Genomic DNA, 21,306 nt, shown 5'->3' on the forward strand with positions numbered 1-21,306 from the left:
CGCCCCTTCACCTATTACACCTTTTCCTTGGCCACACCTTCAAAGGTACGCCGATATATTCCAATTACTGTAAATTGTAAGCAAGGCTGTGATTATTATGACATGCTCATTGGCCATTTAAAAAAAACTTGAAGAATGACATTGCTGGTCCCGCCCGCCCTCCTTCACCTTATGAAAGCTGCTTGATTGACTTGGCATCCAGCGTGCAGGAAAAAAATGTTCATGCAAACTTCCCCTCCTTGTCAATCATCCTCCAGTAGTGGCAAAATTCCCTCATTGCATTTTCTTTCTCCAATTTTGCGACACGTGGAAACCTCGATAACACTTTTTTTTCTTAATTCTCCACATTTACAAAGCAAGAGTACAAAAACGGGAAATTCTCCTGTTGTAAGGTGATTTGTGAGACAGATTGCCCAACATGAAATGAGGCCAGATGCTCGATGAGCACAGGTGTCCTAATCACGACCCCGAGGCCATATCTGACCCGCTACATCAGCCTTTATTGTTGTTATTGTTAGGTTACGGATTTTAGTTATTGATCTGACTCCAAATTGCGATCAACACTTAACACATAAATTGCTATGTCCTAATCCACACACTGGCGCACCTAACAATTTTGCGAGTTCGTTCTGTCAAAGAGAAGACCAGTAGATCAATCAGACCAAATTTACCAATTGTTTATTCCTGACAAAGCGCACTAATACAGGCCTGGGTCCTGGGTCCCTCACACTAAAATTCGTGCGTTTTTGTGACCACCAAAAGACGACACATTCTTCCGGGTTGCCCAGTTTTAAAGAAACACAATATGAATATTAAAGCATGCAAAATACTGTGAGATGATAGGTCGATGCCCATCTCCTCCCCATGTCGGTGTTATCGCTGAGGTCAGGTGGTTGGATTTCCCCGCGAAGCCCGGCCACATAGACGTGCTGTTGTTCTCGTTTCTCAACGACCTTGAGGTGTTCTCGTCCGGTACTCCCTGTCTGGGCCTATCCACAACACTTCAACGAAAACAAGTTCATGCAGTTTGCCTGCACATTCTTCGCCACCCACCAATCCACACGAGCACTCCAATACTAGATATTAATATGATTATAAGTTTAACACAACCTTAAAATATGTTTGCAAACTCCCGAAAGCACATTTCCCTTTATTCCCTCTCATGACCTCATTTATGAGGTCATCACCCGTTACTCTAGCAAACAGCTACCAGCGCGCTGTCGGTCCTTCCTTCGCCCCGCTGCTCATGTTGAGTCACCAGGGTATATTGGCCCATCGGTGGCAACGGGCCAACGGTTTTCTCGATCAACCGGACAGTGAGTGACCTAATACATGGAATACAACAACAATCGCATAAAATCATAATTGCAACAAGCACAGACATGATGAGCCCTTTCCAGCTTCCGAACGTTTTCATCCAATCAGACCAAATATCGGTGTGTACGCCTGAATGATCTTTCATCTTTTTGTTCAGTGTCCTTAGTCTTTCCAACGCCCTGGTCAGTCGGCCTCCTGGTGCCGTGTCGTTTGGGATGAAAGTACAACATGCATCACCAAACATTCCACATACACCATGTTCCTTAGCCAATAGCATGTCCAACGCAATTCTATTTTGGAACGCCATTAACGACGTTGCAGCCAATTGTTCATGAACTGCGGCAAATGATTCAGCTGTATAATTACCCAGTCGTTGGACATTGTAATGAACTTAATTAATACGGTCTACATATTTATTGGGGGTGATCCATAGGAAGATACTTTCGGATCCCGAGGACACTTGATTAACGAGTTTATACTTATCTGGCACACCCCGGGGCACGCCTATAGTGTCAATATATGTTGGATCGTCGTCGCTCAACCACGGGGGCAAAACGTCTCTTTTGGCTTGCTTCAGGAGCCACGCCAGTGGGGACTCCAGGTTCCAATTGAGATTCTGTATTTCAATGGGGACAACCACCACAGGCATTATCAACGACACGAGGGCACAGATACCTGATGCATTCTTCGGCAAGCGATCCTATAATTTGTCATCTCCACACCACAACCAGATGTCACTGGTCTTCCTCTGCTCCTTCCATCACTGCTGGGTGAATTCTGGCATGTCCTGTTAAAGCTTGAAAACAAGTGAATTTGGAAAAAAAACTTTGTATATCACAATTACAAATTGAAACCTACTCACCCATTTCTATTTTACCACTCCCCCCTTTGACACATTCACCCAATGTGTCATTACGTATCAAAAGGAACCTGCAAAACGTCCCCCCCTCATCACCACACTCATTGTAGCCAGGCCCGCGGAACCTCTAGTTACCATCTGGGCCCCGGGACCATCACCCCAAGTCCTTGAAACACTCGGCAACACAAACAAAAATCATCGCACTCCTGTCAGTGAGCTTATAGCCCGGCTGACAGCGGACATTTGTACACACAAAAACAGACATCAAGTATCAAAATAAAAACAGTCATAAAATGAATCCTGGTGCCCGCGGATCATGTCCTGAAAACCACGTCATCAACAAGTTCATCATAAAAACCAAAAGGGCAAGGGTTAACATATTCTTGTAAATCCAACACAAACTTTCCACGACCGCAATCGACAACCTGCAAGAAGGAAAACAAGTTACGCAAGCAACACGCAATCGGCTCCTTGGCTGGTGGCTGATGCTGCAAAAAAAAAAAAAAAAAAAATCAAGTCACACAGGAAAACAAAGCAGAGCGTGCTATTGTCGCAAACACGTTTAAGTGTCAAACAATTGGTCACTGTCCACCTAGTCCGTCACCCCGTCGGGTGAGCTCAAAGTCGTCAAATCGTCCAAAGTCTTGCTGTTCGATACTAGTTCTGTCTTGTCTGACCATATCACTGAAATGGGCCTTCTCCGTCACACCGTTTTGTTGTCGATGGTGCCCCTGATTGATCATTGAGCCATGGTTCCGGTCAGAACTCATCACTTACCAGTTCCAGACCCTCCAGTCTGTACCACCCCTTCAGGTGAGAGGAATTTTATCCTCAATTGCAAACACATCACCCCAACTTCAGACCTCTCTGGCCAATCATACTGCGCACACACAGTCATAGATGATCACATGCGCACGCACCCATCCACACACTCGCAGACACACACATCTGTCTCTATCACTCAGCTCTCCTCCCACACTAAGCAAAGTTAGTATGTTAGTGTGCAGGCAAACATTGACTCCTAATAGTAACTCTTCACATTTGGACATACTTGTCAACATGACCTATTGTAAAATCTCCAATTCAATTTTCCATAAACTCGCCCATCAGATTCATCGCAAATTGTCATATATGTCTATCTGGGGGGGGACGACTGTGGGACCCGCGTGTCAGGGGAGCCTCCATAACCTCAGACTGCTCCTACAAACTCGATCTCTATTAATTATCCTAATTAAATTCAATAAAGATGGGTCCGGCTATTCCCTCTGGATTTTTACGTCATCATTTGGCTCTCCCCCTTTTTCCTGTTGTCTAGCTCAAATATGTTTCTCAGTCTGCTTCTCTTTATTGCCCCTCTTGGCGAGTCTCACTTTTTCTCTTCCTAAAAATCCTGCCTGTCACACCATCCAGCACCTCTCCCTGCTTCCTTAAATCGTCACCTATTTCCACTCCTTTCATCCACTCCCTCGCGCGGTCTGCCCCCCCTCTGCAAAGCTGCAGCTCCACACAGGGAGTGCCAAGCCCTCTCCCTAGAATGGGCAGTTTTTAATGTAATTTACGTCATTGCTGTCCAGATCTTCTATCCTCAATCTCCCTTGCTGTCAATCCCTGTTAAAATGCCAAAATGCCCCTGTTCCTCTTGACTGAATCCACTTTAGTCCAAATGTCCTATTCTAAAATGTATCTAACTCGACTTCTACTTCTTAAGCCTGACAAGCCAAAATATCAGATCTCGCTCTTGTTTCTTACCATTTTAGCCTATTTGTTTTATCCAAATCTGTTCAATCTCTGACTATGATGCTTTTCTCTGTAGCTCTACGCATTATTGATTTTTTTATCAAATCTCCTCAGTTCTGTCAAACTCAGTGCACAATGAAGCTCTTGTCCACCTTGACCCAAGCTCCACCCAGTTTGGTAACGCCACAGCAAGGAGTGCGATTTGGCCGTCGGACACTTCCAACACCCCTGCGTCCCAGAGGCCACACAGAGTGTCTTCCATGCCTTGGTCCGCCTCTTTCGGCCAACGATATTGAGGCCGTTTGATAGGCTGCGTCTCATCCATTTGGAGATCAATAGGGGCCACCGAATGACAAAACCCGACATCAAATGCCGCCAGCATTACTTCAGCGTCCTCATGATCAGTTAACTCCCTACCGTGTGTGCGGGATACCAACATCATCTCCAGCAATCCTGTGTCTGCCATGGGTTGTTTCATTCTGAGACTCAGACCAGTACAAATTAGGAATGTGAGTTTTCCGCCAATCGGTCTGTTGCAACAACTGCTTGACCATTGAGCCCAATTGTCTGGGCTCGTGTCCTGGGGCAAGAGCCAGCGAAATGTGTGGCACCCCTTTCTCTGTCATTTTGAACCACTGCATTTGTTCATATGTCAATTCAGTTGCCGCTGCGACTCCCTCTTTACCAATCAAAATGCATGATGAAGTTAAATCCCACATGTGCCCTTCAATTTCTTCAAACAAATCGCGATATACATCATCACTTTTTCGGTCATAATATAGAGTGCAATGCAAAGGATCAACAGGTGGGTGGTATGGCGCCAGTGAGCAGATCCAGGGCTTCCACAGTAGGTAGGTCGAGAACACACCGCCACCAGCAGCGGTCTCTGGCTCCAGCCTGGCCCAGTAGATGGTTGCAGTTTCTGCTTCTGCCGGTAGGGGCGCCATCAGCCACTGACCATGTTGTTGTAGCTGCTGTGAGCACTGGATGCTGACGCCATCTGGAAATTGAATAGTCACTCCCTCTGGCCCACACAGAATTCTGGCTTGAACGGCTGACAGCAAGTCCCTTCCCATCAAATTGATCGGAGTGTCTGTGGAATGGATGCATTTGTGCCACAGTCTACACCCTGTCCGGGTGATCACAGTTTCAAGTGGTTTGGTAAAAGGCAGAGTACGTGGTTGTCCCGAGAAGCCGACTAAAGTTGTTGTTTTCTTTGACAGTGAGGATACAGGAAGGGCAGTGTTTATTGATGAATAAGTTGCTCCTGTGTCCACCAGCATCTTCACAGGTTTTCCTTCCACTGTCACATGAAGCATTGGCTCCGCCGGGCCACTGCTTTCCTGGCTCCCCGGGCAGCCCTATTCAAATTGTCCACACCAGAGATCATCATGTTGGTAGTACTGACCTCCGTGCGTTTGTGGCTGTTGCCAGGGCCGTCCACCGGATGGAGCTGTTCCTGCCTGTTGCCGGGTTAGTATGGTGGGCCTCCGGCTGGGCGGGTGGCTCCGCGCGGTCGATACTGTGGGCATTCTTTTGCCCAGTGGTCGGTTTCACCGCAGATGAAACATGCGTTGGGCGAATGGGGTTTGTATGCTGCCCTCCCCGGGTAAGCAGGTGCACTCCCTCCCCGGCCTCTGTATCCGCCCCGGAACTGGCTCCTTCCGCGCCCCACCACCTGAAGAGCCTGTGACATTTGCATTTCCTTTTTCTGTGATTTAGACTGTTTAGCTTCACCATGCATTTTTGCCAACTGTAATTTCAACGACTGTTTAGATAATGCGTCTGTCTCGTTTTCAACTTTAGCTTGTGACTCAGTGAACATTCTGCAGTGATGCAAAAGATGACGTTTAAATCGTTCTTCGGCACAAACCAGAATGTCAGGATCTGACATTAGCTGCTTCTTCACATCTGGCGCAAGTCCATCCAGCAGCGCCGTTCGGAAGAGCACCTCTGCCTCGTGCGTGAGAGCCGGATGGCGACCTGTGGTTTCAATCCAACTCTCCACACATGTTACATAATGTTGTGCAGGTGACATTTTCACATCATAAGGAAACATAGTGGGGGCCAGATCGGTGGGTTGTGGGAAAGTCAATTTAATGTTTTCAAACAGGGGCGCTGCTACTTGTGGCAAGGGCACCTCCCTCCCCAGTCTCGCTGTGCCTCATTCTCGGCAGTAAGTCTATGCCAGCTTTCTCCTTTCGTCACATTGGACGGTTGAGGGCTCGGACCGGGGGTGGAGGTGTCCACGCGGGATCTGTCCACGCGGGACTTTATTTACTGCTTGTTCAATCAACTGTACAATACTCTGATCTGCCCTTTCGCCTTCGCCCTCGACATCCACTACCATCCTGCCACCCAACGTCACCACCGGAGCCATTACTCCGGGGTCGCCGTACGGCGGCGGTCCAACATAGCTCACTCCGAGTGTCGGGGCACTCAGGTGTGTCACATCATGCAAAGATGGATAAATGCCCTTGTATTCATTTCGTTCCTTGTCTATTTTCACCGCTTTCTCTACCCTTCTTTTTCATGCTCTTGTTAGCCTGCAATTGTTCAAATCAAAAATGTTATTTTCTTTTAACTGTCTTTCTTTTGAACCTCTAAATCGCTCATGTTGCTAACCTAACCTAACCTTAAAGAAAGGACAAACAGGTTACTCCCAATAGCTCCTCATTATTTACGAGTTAGCCCCCGTTTCTTGAACATTCTCTGATCCATGCCGTCTTCCTCCTCACACGCCTGCACCCACACAGGGTGTGCACATAAACGCACACACCGAGCGCGCACACAACCGCTCAATCTCACTGCTTCAAACATTCACTGAGAAACTCACACTGTACCTGCCCCGCCCGGGCCATAGCACCCCCCGTGCGAGGGGGGGTCGCGGCATCAATGTTGACTGGTTACAGGCTGGCCATTTCCTGCAACAATCATGATGCCGGCCCACCGCCCGCACGAGCATAGCACAGGCCCACGCGCACAGCCCAGACCCGCGACTACGCGCGAGTGCAGGCACGCTCATCAGTCTCAACCTCTCAAAGGGCAGGCCAACTTTGCTGTTGCGCCCTTCATCATGTTCACATTCGACATCTTTCAATGTCTTCTACACAACATTTGTTGTCTCTTATTCTCATCCTATCAAGCCACCGTTCTAGTAACTTTCTGTCGCACACCTTATTCTCTCTACTGCCACACCTTGCTCATCTTAGTTTCTCTGACCAACTTAAACACACCATTGTCCACTTGTCAATTTCCCTATTATCGCTCAAAAGCCTCCTAAACATTCTCCATTACTGAGTTCTTCCATAGAACACACATCTCACTCACACACACTCATATACACACCCACTCATGAGGATCCTCTGCGCGCACACACACTCTCCCCCCAATTTGGTTCATTTTGGATATTTTAGCGGTCTGATCTCTCACAGGAGGAACTGTTACCACCGGATATTTTTTGAGGAGGCCTCACTTCCCCTCGAGGATCTCTGAAAAACCCCAGCTATTTAAATACGATCGTCACCGCACCCTTGTCCGCCACGACGAAGCACTAGGTCCCTGACCTATCCGTAGTACGCGTAAGTCCCTGACTTTACCGTACACGTTACACACGTAAGTTCCAAACTTATTCACCGTATGTATCTTAACTTCATGCACACCTTATTTGATCTGAACAACAGTCTCCTCTTAAATTTCCTCTTTCAATTTGCAGCATTTCGACTTATAGTAACAGGTATTCTGCTTACCTTATCGGTGATGAGCTCAGGGTTGAGGAGACGTCGTACCAGCTCAACGTTGTGCGCTTATTCCAAACGGTTCGCCGACCGGGAGACAGTGTCCCTGACACTGTCCGGTGTCTTGGCTAAAGACCACGAGTTGTCAATTACCCTTCTCTTGACATCACGTCAGGGTCACCAAGAAATTGTTAGGTTACGGATTTTAGTTATTGATCTGACTCCAAATTGCGATCAACACTTAACACATAAATTGCTATGTCCTAATCCACACACTGGCGCACCTAACAATTTTGCGAGTTCGTTCTGTCAAAGAGAAGACCAGTAGATCAATCAGACCAAATTTACTAATTGTTTATTCCTGACAAAGCGCACTAATACAGGACTGGGTCCCGGGTCCCTCACACTAAAACTCGTGCGTTTTTGTGACCACCAAAAGATGACACATTCTTCCGGGTTGCCCAGTTTTAAAGAAACACAATATGAATATTAAAGCATGCAAAATATTGTGAGATGATTGGTCGATGGCCATCTCCCCCCCATGTCGGTGTTATCGCTGAGGTCAGGTGGTTGGATTTCCCCGCGAAGCCCGGCCACATAGACGTGCTGTTGTTCTCGTTTCTCAACGACCTTGAGGTGTTCTCGTCCGGTACTCCCTGTCTGGGCCTATCCACAACACTTCAACGAAAACAAGTTCATGCAGTTTGCCTGCACATTGTTCGCCACCCACCAATCCACACGAGCACTCCAATACTAGATATTAATATGATTATAAGTTTAACACAACCTTAAAATATGTTTGCAAACTCCCGAAAGCACATTTCCCTTTATTATAAAACCATAAAACACAATGAGTGATAAAATAATTTTATGATAATTTAATTTGAGGCTGAGGGAATACCCAGGAAACAAGGCAACTGTCGAAGTGCGGGAATCCCTTTAACCAACTTGGAGGTCAGGGTTGATTCCCGGGGACGTGAAAGTGACAAAGCCTGGCGGGTCGTCGTCGTTCGTGATGCTGTTGATCCAATCCTGGTACCGTGACACCCGCGTGTAGACGCCCGGAAAACTGGCCAGGCCGCAATCTATGCCGAAGCTCACGATCCCGCTTTGGATCCACCTGGCACCTTGTTTGCTCACCAATGGACCACCAGAATCACCCTGTGGAACATTTCTCATTAGCGAGATCACGTTTGCCACGGTTGTGTGAACGCCATCAAGTCACCTGACAGGCGTCCCTTCCTCCTTCTCTCGGACCGGCACAAATCATGTTGTTGGTGATTATCAGCGGCGTGTAATCGAGATTACACTGTCGGTTTCCTATGATGGGAACATCCACCTCCATCAGTTCGTTGGAAATTGGTGGAACTGCGCGTGCACACAAAGGAAAAACAAAATGACAATGAGCTTTTGGCACTGTTGTTTTTGAAAACATTCGGTACAAATGGGAGTGTCGGTCAACCTCCAAAGCTGAGGGTTCCCCATCCGGTGACCCAGCTGTCAGTTCCGGTGAAGAAGGTGCTTCCGCTGGCAGCCAGGCAGACGGGCGCGATGAAGTTGTTGAAAGGTACGGGCAACAAAAGCCTCACCAGGGCCAGGTCGTTGTCGAAGGTGGGCTCGTCATAGTCGGGATGACGGATGATCTGAGAGATGCTGCGGATCTCTTCGTTGGGATTGGAACCTTGTAGCCTCTGTCGGCCCATAATCGCCATCACTGGGTTGGAACTGCGCACACACACACACACACACACGCACGTGGAACATCAACCAACTCCTCTACTGAACTTCAACTTTTTGTTGGTGTTTGTTTTTCTGACCTACGAAAGCAGTGTGCGGCCGTCAGCACCCACTGGCTGTTGATGAGTGAGCCCCCGCAGACGTGGCCCCTCAAATCTTGCAGGGTGACCTGCCAGGGCCACGCGCCCTCGACAGCCACCTGACCCCCCACGATGCGGCTGTTAAGTGGGGCCAACCCGCATGCTGAAAACGCGTACAAACATAAGGTCAGATTTGGCAAATGTTTGAAGAAGGACAGAAGCAAACTCAAATGACCATTTTTTCGTGTCCATTCAAGGTAAACGCTAATGCTAACCGGCGTTTGCAAGCAAGTGAGCTGAATGTTTTGCCATCAAGCTAAGCTGCACCCCATAAATGACGTGACATTGTTTACTGTTACTTCAAATAAAGTGAGTTATAAGTGAGTCATTGTGATAGCAGATTTGTTTCTCTACCGTCCAATACGAGTGCCACGTGAGGGACCAAATCAAGGAGGAGGCAGGACTTTTGAGTGCCTCTGTTGTTGAATGTAAATCAAGGAAGTAGGGAAGGTAGTAAAGAAAGAAAGAAGGGAGGTAAGAAAGCCTGGAACTCACTGTTGGCTGAGTTGGGAGTGGAGAAGCTAATGGTAGTTTCAGGCGGTGGTGGTGGTGATGGTGTTGGTAGTGATGGTGATTGTGGTGGCGGTGGTGGCGGTGTGGTGAGACTTCCTATGGGAGTGAAGATGTCGTTGTTGGTATTCCCGGGGAGGCTTGTGATGGGGTTGGAAGACGGTGGTGGTGGTGGTGATGTTGTGACGAGACTTCCCATGGGAGGGAGGAGACCTGTGTTGGTATTCGGGGGGAGGCTTGTGATGGGGTTGGAGGACGGTGGTAGTGGTGGTGATGTTGTGACGAGACTTGCCATGGGAGGGAAGAGGCCTGTGTTGGTATTTGGGGGGAGGCTTGTGATGGGGTTGGAGGACGATGGTGGTGGTGGTGGTGGTGTGGCGAGACTTCCCATGGAAGCTTGTGGTGGTTGTGATGGTTGTGATGGTTGCGGGAGGCCTGTGTTGGCATCCGGTGAGAGGCTTGTGATGGGGTTGGAGGACGGTGGTGGTGGTGGTGATGGTGATGTGGCGAGACTTCCCATGGAAGGGAAGAGGACTGTGTTGGGTGCTGGTACTGTGGCGAGTGGGGGTGGTGGGGGTGGTGGCAGTGTGGCAAGTGGGGGTGGTGATGGTGTTGGTAGTGATGGTGATTGTGGTGGCGGTGGTGGCGGTGTGGTGAGACTTCCTATGGGAGGGAAGATGTCGTTGTTGGTATTCGGGGAGAGGCTTGTGATGGGGTTGGAAGACGGTGGTGGTGGTGGTGGTGATAGTGGTGGTAATGGTGATGGTGTTGGTGATAGTGGTGGTAATGGTGGTGGTGGTGGTGATGCTGTTGGTAGTGATGGTGATTGTGGTGGCGGTGTGGTGAGACTTCCTATGGGAGGGAAGATGTCGTTGTTGGTATTCCCGGGGAGGCTTGTGATGGGGTTGGAACACGGTGGTGGTGGTGGTGGTGGTGGTGGTGATGTTGTGACGAGACGTCTCATGGGAGGGAAGAGACCTGTGTTGGTATTCGGGGGGAGGCTTGTGATGGGGTTGGAGGACGGTGGTGGTGATGTTGTGACGAGACTTGCCCTGGGAGGGAAGAGGCCTGTGTTGGTATTTGGGGGGAAGCTTGTGATGGGGTTGGAGGACGATGGTGGTGGTGGTGGTGGTGTGGCGAGACTTCCCATGGGAGGAAAGAGGCCTGTGTTGGGTGCTGGTACTGTGGCGAGTGGGGGTGGTGGGGGTGGTGGCAGTGTGGTGAGACTTCCTATGGGAGGGAAGATGTCGTTGTTGGTATTCGGGGAGAGGCTTGTGATGGGGTTGGAAGACGGTGGTGGTGGTGGTGGTGATAGTGGTGGTAATGGTGATGGTGTTGGTGATAGTGGTGGTAATGGTGGTGGTGGTGGTGATGCTGTTGGTAGTGATGGTGATTGTGGTGGCGGTGTGGTGAGACTTCCTATGGGAGGGAAGATGTCGTTGTTGGTATTCCCGGGGAGGCTTGTGATGGGGTTGGAACACGGTGGTGGTGGTGGTGGTGGTGGTGATGTTGTGACGAGACGTCTCATGCGAGGGAAGAGACTTGTGTTGGTATTCGGGGGGAGGCTTGTGATGGGGTTGGAGGACGGTGGTGGTGATGTTGTGACGAGACTTGCCCTGGGTGGGAAGAGGCCTGTGTTGGTATTTGGGGGGAAGCTTGTGATGGGGTTGGAGGAGGATGGTGGTGGTGGTGGTGGTGGTGTGGCGAGACTTCCCATGGGAGGAAAGAGGCCTGTGTTGGGTGCTGGTACTGTGGCGAGTGGGGGTGGTGGGGGTGGTGGCAGTGTGGTGAGACTTCCTATGGGAGGGAAGATGTCGTTGTTGGTATTCGGGGAGAGGCTTGTGATGGGGTTGGAAGACGGTGGTGGTGGTGGTGGTGATAGTGGTGGTAATGGTGATGGTGTTGGTGATAGTGGTGGTAATGGTGGTGGTGGTGGTGATGCTGTTGGTAGTGATGGTGATTGTGGTGGCGGTGTGGTGAGACTTCCTATGGGAGGGAAGATGTCGTTGTTGGTATTCCCGGGGAGGCTTGTGATGGGGTTGGAACACGGTGGTGGTGGTGGTGGTGGTGGTGATGTTGTGACGAGACGTCTCATGCGAGGGAAGAGACTTGTGTTGGTATTCGGGGGGGGGCTTGTGATGGGGTTGGAGGACGGTGGTGGTGATGTTGTGACGAGACTTGCCCTGGGTGGGAAGAGGCCTGTGTTGGTATTTGGGGGGAAGCTTGTGATGGGGTTGGAGGAGGATGGTGGTGGTGGTGGTGGTGGTGTGGCGAGACTTCCCATGGGAGGAAAGAGGCCTGTGTTGGGTGCTGGTACTGTGGCGAGTGGGGGTGGTGGGGGTGGTGGCAGTGTGGTGAGACTTCCTATGGGAGGGAAGATGTCGTTGTTGGTATTCGGGGAGAGGCTTGTGATGGGGTTGGAAGACGGTGGTGGTGGTGGTGGTGATAGTGGTGGTAATGGTGATGGTGTTTGTGATAGTGGTGGTAATGGTGGTGGTGGTGGTGATGCTGTTGGTAGTGATGGTGATTGTGGTGGCGGTGTGGTGAGACTTCCTATGGGAGGGAAGATGTCGTTGTTGGTATTCCCGGGGAGGCTTGTGATGGGGTTGGAACACGGTGGTGGTGGTGGTGGTGGTGGTGATGTTGTGACGAGACTTCCCATGGGAGGGAAGAGACCTGTGTTGGTATTCGGGGGGAGGCTTGTGATGGGGTTGGAGGACGGTGGTGGTGATGTTGTGACGAGACTTGCCCTGGGAGGGAAGAGGCCTGTGTTGGTATTTGGGGGGAAGCTTGTGATGGGGTTGGAGGACGATGGTGGTGGTGGTGGTGGTGTGGCGAGACTTCCCATGGAAGGAAAGAGGCCTGTGTTGGGTGCTGGTACTGTGGCGAGTGGGGGTGGTGGGGGTGGTGGCAGTGTGGCAAGTAGGGGTGGTGATGTTGGTGTTGATGTTGGTGTTGATGTTGGTAGTGGTGATTGTGGTTGTGGTATTGCGGCAAATGCGAGTGGTGATGTCGTTGGTGGTGATGTTGGTGTTGATGTTGGTGGTGATGTTGGTGGCGATGTTGGTTGGACGTTATTGGCAAAACAGTTAACTTCGAGGTCTGGGTCGGTCCCCGGGATCATGATGCTGACGAAGCCGGGGAGGTCTCCGCTGCTTGTGTGGTTTCTGATCCAATCATGGTATCTGGACACCCGTGTGTACACGCCTGGCCTCTCCGGCTGGCCGCGACCTATCCCAAAGCTCATCACCCCGTTGAGGATCCACCTAGATCCAAAACTGCTCACCATGGGACCACCAGAGTCAGCCTGTGAAACACCACAGCCTCCTTATTAGCCAAATCAACTTATCCTCTTATGCTGTTAAATGTTCAAATATATTTGTCACCTGACAGGTGTCCTTTCTTCATACAAATAAAGGTGTCTTGTCTTTGTTTGTGATGAAAAGCATAGAAAATATGAAATCACCTGAGAGGCATAATTTCCTCCGTCTTCCAGGCCAGCACAAATCATGTTGTTGGTGATAACTCCTCCACCATAGTCGCAATCGCATTGGTTGTTCCCTACCACGAAAAGGTTAACTTCCATCAGGTTGATGGGTGGCAGTTGAGAACCTGTACGCACAAAACCACAATGACACCACCAAAAGTGTCACTAACAGGAAAGCTGGGCGTACAGTGTTCCTACTTCATTGGCGAGTAAAGCAATTTATTTTAAATAATTTGAATATGAATGGATATTGTCTTAAAAAAAGAATTTTTGAAAACATTCAGTAGAGATGGGAGTGTTGATCGACCTCCAGAGGCGAGGCTCCCCCATCCAGTGACCCAGCTTTTGGTTAGGAAGAAGGTGCTTCCGCTGGCGGCCAAGCACACTGGCCTGATGTAGTCGTTGAAGGTGACGGGCGAGGACAGCCTCAATACGGCCAAGTCGTTGTCGCGGGTGAGCGGGTCGAAGTCGGGATGGAGGATGATTTCCACCACGGGGCGTCTGACCTCGTTCTGGTCGAAACACTGCAGGCACTGACGACCCAGAGACGCTGTCACCATTGAACTGCAGGGACACATGCCGTGACTTTTTAATCTCTTCAAAGATTATTATTGTGTGTGTGTGTGTGTGTGTGTACACACGCATATCTCACTTCGTAATGCAGTGTGCGGCCGTCAGCACCCACTCTCTGTTGATAAGTGTGGCCCCACAGAAGTGCTCCCCAAACGACTGCAGGCTCACCTGCCAGGGCCACGCCCCAGGCGAGGCCAACGGGCCCCCAAAGTTCTGGCCATTGAGTGGGGCCTGCCCGCATGCTGAAAACACAAGCATGGGTGAGGCGAAACGTTTGAGCTCAAAGACCAAGGAAGGAAGAAACAGGCTCACCATCTTGTGGCAGGGTAGGGGCGGGCACAGGCGAAGGAGATTCGTGGCATATGCAATCGGGACAAGTCAACACAGGGCACTTTGTGGCGATGATGGTGGGGGGATATGGAAATTCCGTAATGCTGCGCAGGCTGTTGCTGGTGAGGGGTGGGCTAATGGTACAGTTGACCTCCAGGTCTGGATCGGTGCCCGCAGACATGAAGCTGACGAAGCCTAGTAAGTTGCTGTGGCCCGTGACGATGCTGATCCAATCCTGGTACTGGGACACTCGCGTGTAGACACCCGGAATCTTCGGCCAGGCGCAACCTAATCCGAAACTCAGCACCCCGCTCAGGACCCACACGGACCCTTGCCTGCTCACCAGGGGACCGCCACCATCACCCTGCGGAACATGGCAGCCATTTTGTCAGGGGAACCACTTGAACTTGGGACATCATTGACAGACTGTCCGCCATATTTGATATGGCGAATCCGCTTGTAATGTAAAGTCACCTGACAGATGTCATTTCCTCCGTCTCTCAGGCCGGCACAAATCATGTTGTCTGTGATCATGGTTTCGTTGTAGTCGCAATTGCACTGGCGGTTTCCTACTACAGGAATGTTTGCCTCCATCAGGTTCTGGGTGGCTAGTTGCAGAATTGCACACAACAAAAGTGTGTCACTATCAGTTCTAGCATGGATTTTGAAGTGATCATTTTTGGGGGATTTTATTTATGCTCCAGTGTAGAATTTAATTTCAGAATTTAGTTGTGTGCCTTCTGTGCAGTACCACGTTGTGCCACAACATGTCTGGCAGCACTGAGTTCTAGCTGTGTAATGTAAAGATAGAAGAAGAGACAGAGGAAGTCCTCAACTAAGCTCCAAATATAAATTGTCTGCGATTCAATGGGATTACGATTTAATTCGATTAGTAGACCTAAAAAACTATTTGGGGTTCTGACTGACCTGCCAAGCCGATTCCCCATCCGGTGACCCAACTGTCAGTTCCGGTGAAGAAGGTGCTTCCGTTGTCAGGCAGGCAGACGGGCCTGATGTAGTCGTTGAAGAGGACAGGCGAAGAAACCTTCAAAAGTGCCAAGTCATTGCCGAAGGTGTGCTCGTCATAATCGGGATGGGGGATGATCTGAGAGATGCTGAGGCTTTTCTCGTTAGGATTGGGACCCAGTTGGCTATGACGACCAACAATTCCTGTCACAACTCCAGCCCTGCAAACAAACATGAGGTGTGTTTTTTTTGTTTTTTTCTTATAATTCTGTTTCTCTTTGTTACCCTTTTAGTATTTTTGTGATTGATTTGTATTGTTATTAGTATCAAACTGGACCTCTTGGCTCTATTGAGGCCACTTTGGGCTCATTGAAACCCATGAAAAGTCCTCCGCTAATTTGGGGCTTTAGGAGAGAACGCCAGTCTCTCATGCCACTTGGTCCAGATCCAGAGAAGTGGCCTTGCCAGCTTCTTGGTATGTCTCACCCAGGTCGTCATCAGAAACTCATTTGGGTGGCATTCAAGAAGTGACCAAACCAGACTCCCGAGCTACCAAATTAATTAGCAGTGACTCTACTCTTGACTCCTCCCGGAACAAAGATCAAGAACTTTACTTTCTTATTTTCTTTCTACCTGGTACGTAGGAGTTGAAGGTCCGTCTGGAAGGGGACTCAGCTAGACCACACAATGTTTGGGGTTTGCCAGATCAACTCGTCACCGGGGTGGTGATCAATTGATGGCTCAGCCCCCTCACGTTTTCAAAACTTGTAGCCTCAAATCTAATACCCTATGCATGTACGTGTGCGCATATCTCACGTGTCGAAGCAGTGCGCGGCTGTCAGAATCCAATCGCTGCTGATGAGCGACCCCCCGCAGAAGTGTCTCCCAAACCTTTGCAGGCTGACCTGCCAGGGCCACGCACCCGGGGGAGGTGCTTGACCCCTAGTCATTTGGCTGTTGAGAGGAGCTTGCCCACACACTGAAAACACACACACACAGAGAAAGATACACATTGAAGTGAGTTACCAATTTGTCACAAAATATTCACCAAACCAAATCAATTGTTTATTATTTCCAATGCATCAAAACAACCCAAAAAATAAAGGGGAGGAAGCAAAAAGGCCGTGACTCACCAGGTTGCCCTCGGCATTCTAAAGATGACAAACACAAAAATCACAATTTCAGATGGAATTCAAAATTGTTCACGTCATGTTATTTAAACAATAATTGAAAGAAAGAAAAAAAAAATCTCTCACCTGTGGTTATTTGTAGGAGTAGTAGAAATGTACTTATCAGTGCTGGCGCTTCCATGAGCAGCAAACTTTAAATTGGGCAACAGCTTCCAGCACCAGTATGCACAATTAAGTAGCCACGCAGGACACACCTACACTTATGGACACGCCTGTACACTTGGCATTAACAAATGCTTACGTGGGTATGCTCTGGAAAATTCAGACCAGAGGCAGCGTCCTCTACACTTGGCACCCAGCCCCCCAAAAAATCCATCCATTTTCTGAAGCGCTTTCCCTCAGGAGGGTCGTGAGCAACACATGTCAACACATGTCTTTGGAGTTGTGGGTGGAAATCGCAGTATCCAGGGTAAACCCATGCAGCCATGGGGAGAACAGGCAAACTAACCCTAACCCTAAAAGGTGAGTTGGAATGGAACTCCGGACCTCTGAACAATGACAAAAGTGCCTCGTTTGATTACAATTTGGACAATTTTCCAACAACCACAGTCATGATGTTTGACTTTGTTTTGCCCAACCCTCAACTGTGTTTTACTTTTGCTAGGTGTGGCAAATTATGAATAATCCTCACAACAAGAAAACACAAATTCTCATTAACAGTCAAACACAAAATAATAGAACAAAACAAATTGCCTGTCATGATGATAACGGCATGTGGGGATTGCACTCCAAAAATACATTTAGCTTTTTCTTCAGACTTTAGTTGTTGGGAGTGGCCAAATCAACCATTTGGTACATTCTGAGAAAAAAATGAGTGCACTTGTGAGCTTGAGAACTCAAAAAGGCCTCAACGTCCACGGAAGACAAGAGTGGTGGAATCCTTTCCATGGTGAAGGAAAAACCCTTCACAACATCCAATCAAGTGAAGAACACTCTCCAGGAAGTAGGTGTATCAGTAACTAAGTCTATCATAAAGAGAAGACTTCATGAGAGTAAATACAGAGGATTCACCACAAAGTGTGAATCAAGTCTCAAAAACAGAAAGGCCAGAATTAACTTTGCCCAAAAATACCTGAAGAAGCCAGCCCAGTTCTGGAACAGCATTCTTTAGACAGATCAATCCGCACCAGAATGATGGGAAGAAAAAAAATTTGGAGAAGAATTGGAACAGCTCATGATCCAAAGCACTGGTACCACATCTTCTGTAAAACATGGTGGAGGCAGTGTGATGGCATGAGCATCATGGCTTCCAATGGGTCACTTGTGTTTATTGATGATGTGACAAAAGCAGACAAATGAATTCTAATATTTATAGGCAGAAAGATCCACAAACAAACAAAAACTGAAGATGGCTGCAGTAAAGGCCTGGCAAAGCATCCCAAAGAAGGAAACCATAGCATTTGGTGATGTCCATGGGTTCCAGACTTCAGGCAGTCATTGGCTGCAAAGTATTCTCAACAAAATATTGAAAAGTAACGTTTTACTTAGGGTTATATTTATTTGTCCAATTACTTTTGAGCCTCTGAAATAAGGAGTGTTTGTATAAAAATAGCTAAAAATTCCTACAGGGTTAATTATATATTAATGTTCTACACCTTGAAATAAATCTTAAAATCTGCACTTCAATTCTGTTTTTGTTTCATTTCAAATCAAATGTGGTGGCATGCAATGCCCAAAAACATGAAGATTGTGTCGTTGTCCAAATATTTTTGGACCTAACTGTATGTGTTCTTATTCAATTTGTTCTGCATGAAGTCTGTTACGTTTGACATATTTGATGATGTCTGTGATGTACACACATTTCTGGGAATTGATCACACCCAATCAGGTGAGTAATTCGTATGCTTATGTCACAAAAACCCCAAACCTGTTTTTCTCCTTCATAAAACTAAATGCGAACCAAATTGACAGATCTAATGCCAAAAATAACTTTCGGTGCATTTGATTCAATTAGCAGCAATCACACTGTAACAATTGCATGAATAAGCTTTTGAGTGAATTGGCTTGACAATTATTCCTATTATCACCAGTGACTACCTCAGCTCAACCCATTCCTATTTATAAAGCACTTAAAAGCAGCCAAACAGTTCTTTGTCAAAATTAACGGCTATAACCTGTTTTGTCTGACATAAAAGAAAAGGGAACAGCACAGTAAATGAGGTTTGAAGTCAACTTTAGTCACATTGTAAAGATTTACGACAGAACACAAACACATCTGAGAGGGAGGGGTCTATTTACATGACAGCAGAGGAAGAGGCAGGGTCAGAGTTCAGCGCGCAGCAGGCTGGGGTTTGTTTTATATTACTTGCAATTTTGCTGCTTGCTATCCAGTTGACGGAAATGAAAGACGATGATGATGAGGAGCTACATGGTCAGACAAATGATGACTACAAGTGTGCGGTCACAACGCCGCAAGTCCACAAGTCAGTAGTATCAGTCGTGTGTGTGTGTGTGTGTGTGTGTGCGCGTGTGTGTGTGTGAGCGTACAATAAGTGTGGTTTGCATTGTGCGTCTACTCGTTCTTCTTCTCCTTGTTCTTAATCAGCTTGTTGATTTCTCTCTTGGCCATGGCGGCGTACTTGGACAGGACACCGTGCTGGTTGAGACCCGGCAGCAGCAGCATCAAACTCACTGAAAGAACAAAAATGTGGATTGTTATTACGGCCCAAAAGTGACCAGCCCGAACATAAGGAACTGGATTCATGTTACATCTTGGCTGTAAAACTGTCATCACACGTGCGTTCTCACTCACCGATCAGGTAGGTGAGCAAGAGGTTGTGCACTTGCTGTCCGATCCAGGCCACCGCCAGCAAGCCGCTGATCACTGACGTAAAGTACTGAAAATGACATCGGGTCGCTCAGTCACTTTTAGGCCTGGAGGGTATTTTCGGGACTTTTTCGTCATTACCATCTTTGGTTTCTCCTCCTTGAGCGTACACAGACGGCGCGACCAGCCCAGCACACGACGCTGTGTCTTCACCATGTTGCCGCAGATCTCATGGAAGCGCTGCTGCTGCTCTGTGGTCCTGATGAGCACGAACACACAGAGTGGACGCAAAAGGGTCACGGCTGTTTTTAACAAACGTGACATCATCTGAAGTAGACATAGAAGCAGGAAGTGGGGCACGGACAACCAGGACAGTATGAAGATACACAGGAAGCAGACACTCTTCTCACCACTTGTTGGAGCCAAAGACTTTGGGCGCCAGCTTGGGTACCAGGTAGTCAGCCAAGCACAGCATCATGACAGCACTCGACACGCCCGTCAGTACCGACGGGTCCAGGTAGTAAATAAGCCTGAGCGGGACAACAGGAAGTTGAGGTAAGCTAGACACCAACGGCCCTATCAAACAGGCTGCGTTTCAAAGGGGTTTGTATGTAGAGGACCCAGATGGTTCTTAAAACGTTCACTGATTGGGTCAGGAATGTGTTTAGAATCATTTAATGAACAGGATCCTGAGATAGACAATTGTTTTTGGTGCTATTAAAATGAATTGAGAAGGGTTGACAATGTAGGAGACGACCGGTACTCGCTACACATCCCAGGGGGACTCCAAAATGTCCGGCTCACGAGGTTGAGCATCGTCTGGCAGACTCACAGAAAAAGCGCGGTGGTGGCGCCCACAAGCGCTCCAGGAAACCACGGCTTCTCCCAGTGCAGGACACGATCCCCGGCCAGGATCACCTCACCCCACGCCTGAAGTTGCTCCTCCAGCTGCGCTGTTTCCTGTGCCTGTAATAAAAGAATTGGTCCAGCAATGAAATATCAATCACTCCCCAAAGAAAAAACACACAAAAAAACCCAGATTAAGTGATTATTAAAATGGCTTGAGAGCGGCTCTAAAATTGGAAAATGTGCGGCTAATCGAGATGTTGCGAAACAGTGTGCGCATCTAATTTTTTCCCTAAGAAATGTTAGACTGGAGCCTTTTGGTATTCGTGGTAAATCAGCGCAACACAAGTACAGAATTGTTTTGGAGCCTCAAAACATGAGATCGCAAGTCACAAGGTTAGCATCGGGCAAGGCTAGGCGGCTAGTTGCTTAGCATCTTAACAGCTGTCGTCGTTGCAGTCGAGTTACAAGTTGGGGAAAAAGAAATAAATAAAACCCAAGAAACAGCCTTAAATGAATTAAGGTCATGCCACTGCATATTGTTTCCTTGTTGCCTGTAGGACCTTGGAGCAAGCCGCCGGGTGCAAACATCCGAGGCCCGTCAAAAAAATCGAACCTTCGATTGCAACAACGTCATCTTGGTACAAACCAGCATGTTGGCGCTCTTGTTGTCTCCTTCGACCATTGCTGCTCAAATTGAAGCTTATTTGGAATTCTGTTTTTTATATCTCCCAAAGAAGAAGATATTTGAATAGGTGGACCGTCTGGGCGGTTTGCTCAGCGTCACAAACGGTCGCTGTGGCCAGAAAACTTGACAGGATGTTTTTATCCGGGGCGCCTGCGTCAAAAGTGGCTCTGGGCATCGTGGGAGATGCAGTTTCACTTGAGATTATGTTCGGGAAGGAAAAGGAAAAGCTAGTTTTGGAAAAATAAATTCTACTCTTCGTAGTTTTTGCTGAAATTTGTTTAGTTCACGTTTCCTTGATTTTTGAAAACGCAATACTAGGCTACTCATTGTGTTATAAAAAACATGGCTTATAAAAATTATAAACACTTAAATAAATGCAAGCGTTAAATGAATATGCAAACTTTTAGTTTTTTTGCTATCAT

General features: G+C 48.2%; 2 protein-coding genes across 4 annotated transcripts; both read right to left on the reverse strand.

The window, feature by feature from the left end:
• Window positions 1-8,444: 8,444 nt before the first annotated feature.
• LOC125983253 (transmembrane protease serine 9) lies at window positions 8,445-16,866 on the reverse strand. Of its 2 annotated transcripts, XM_068653478.1 has the most exons (15): window positions 16,650-16,866; window positions 16,527-16,544; window positions 16,210-16,372; window positions 15,355-15,614; window positions 14,902-15,035; window positions 14,410-14,791; window positions 14,177-14,339; window positions 13,832-14,088; window positions 13,504-13,649; window positions 13,014-13,344; window positions 10,023-10,106; window positions 9,468-9,630; window positions 9,113-9,375; window positions 8,876-9,018; window positions 8,445-8,811 (listed from the first exon to the last, which is right to left on the reverse strand). In XM_068653478.1, exons 1-15 carry the CDS (start codon window positions 16,702-16,704, stop codon window positions 8,590-8,592), a joined length of 2,784 nt encoding a protein of 927 aa, XP_068509579.1. In that variant the 5' UTR covers window positions 16,705-16,866; the 3' UTR covers window positions 8,445-8,589. The 2 variants fall into 2 exon arrangements, with proteins under 2 accessions (XP_068509579.1, XP_049600315.1); XM_049744358.2 differs by having other exon boundaries at window positions 10,023-13,344; window positions 16,650-16,796.
• A 1,873-nt stretch (window positions 16,867-18,739) lies between these two features.
• On the reverse strand, window positions 18,740-21,051 carry arl6ip1 (ADP-ribosylation factor-like 6 interacting protein 1). Of its 2 annotated transcripts, none has more exons than XM_049744411.2 (6): window positions 20,813-21,051; window positions 20,183-20,316; window positions 19,761-19,880; window positions 19,492-19,609; window positions 19,336-19,420; window positions 18,740-19,214 (listed from the first exon to the last, which is right to left on the reverse strand). In XM_049744411.2, the coding sequence occupies exons 1-6, from the start codon at window positions 20,879-20,881 to the stop codon at window positions 19,096-19,098; spliced, it is 645 nt and encodes a 214-aa protein (XP_049600368.1). In that variant the 5' UTR covers window positions 20,882-21,051; the 3' UTR covers window positions 18,740-19,095. The 2 variants fall into 2 exon arrangements, with proteins under 2 accessions (XP_049600368.1, XP_049600369.1); XM_049744412.2 differs by having other exon boundaries at window positions 20,846-21,045.
• Between the last annotated feature and the right edge of the window lie 255 nt (window positions 21,052-21,306).

Source organism: Syngnathus scovelli, chromosome 16 (assembly GCF_024217435.2).
Source record: "Syngnathus scovelli strain Florida chromosome 16, RoL_Ssco_1.2, whole genome shotgun sequence".
Classification (NCBI taxonomy): domain Eukaryota; kingdom Metazoa; phylum Chordata; class Actinopteri; order Syngnathiformes; family Syngnathidae; genus Syngnathus; species Syngnathus scovelli.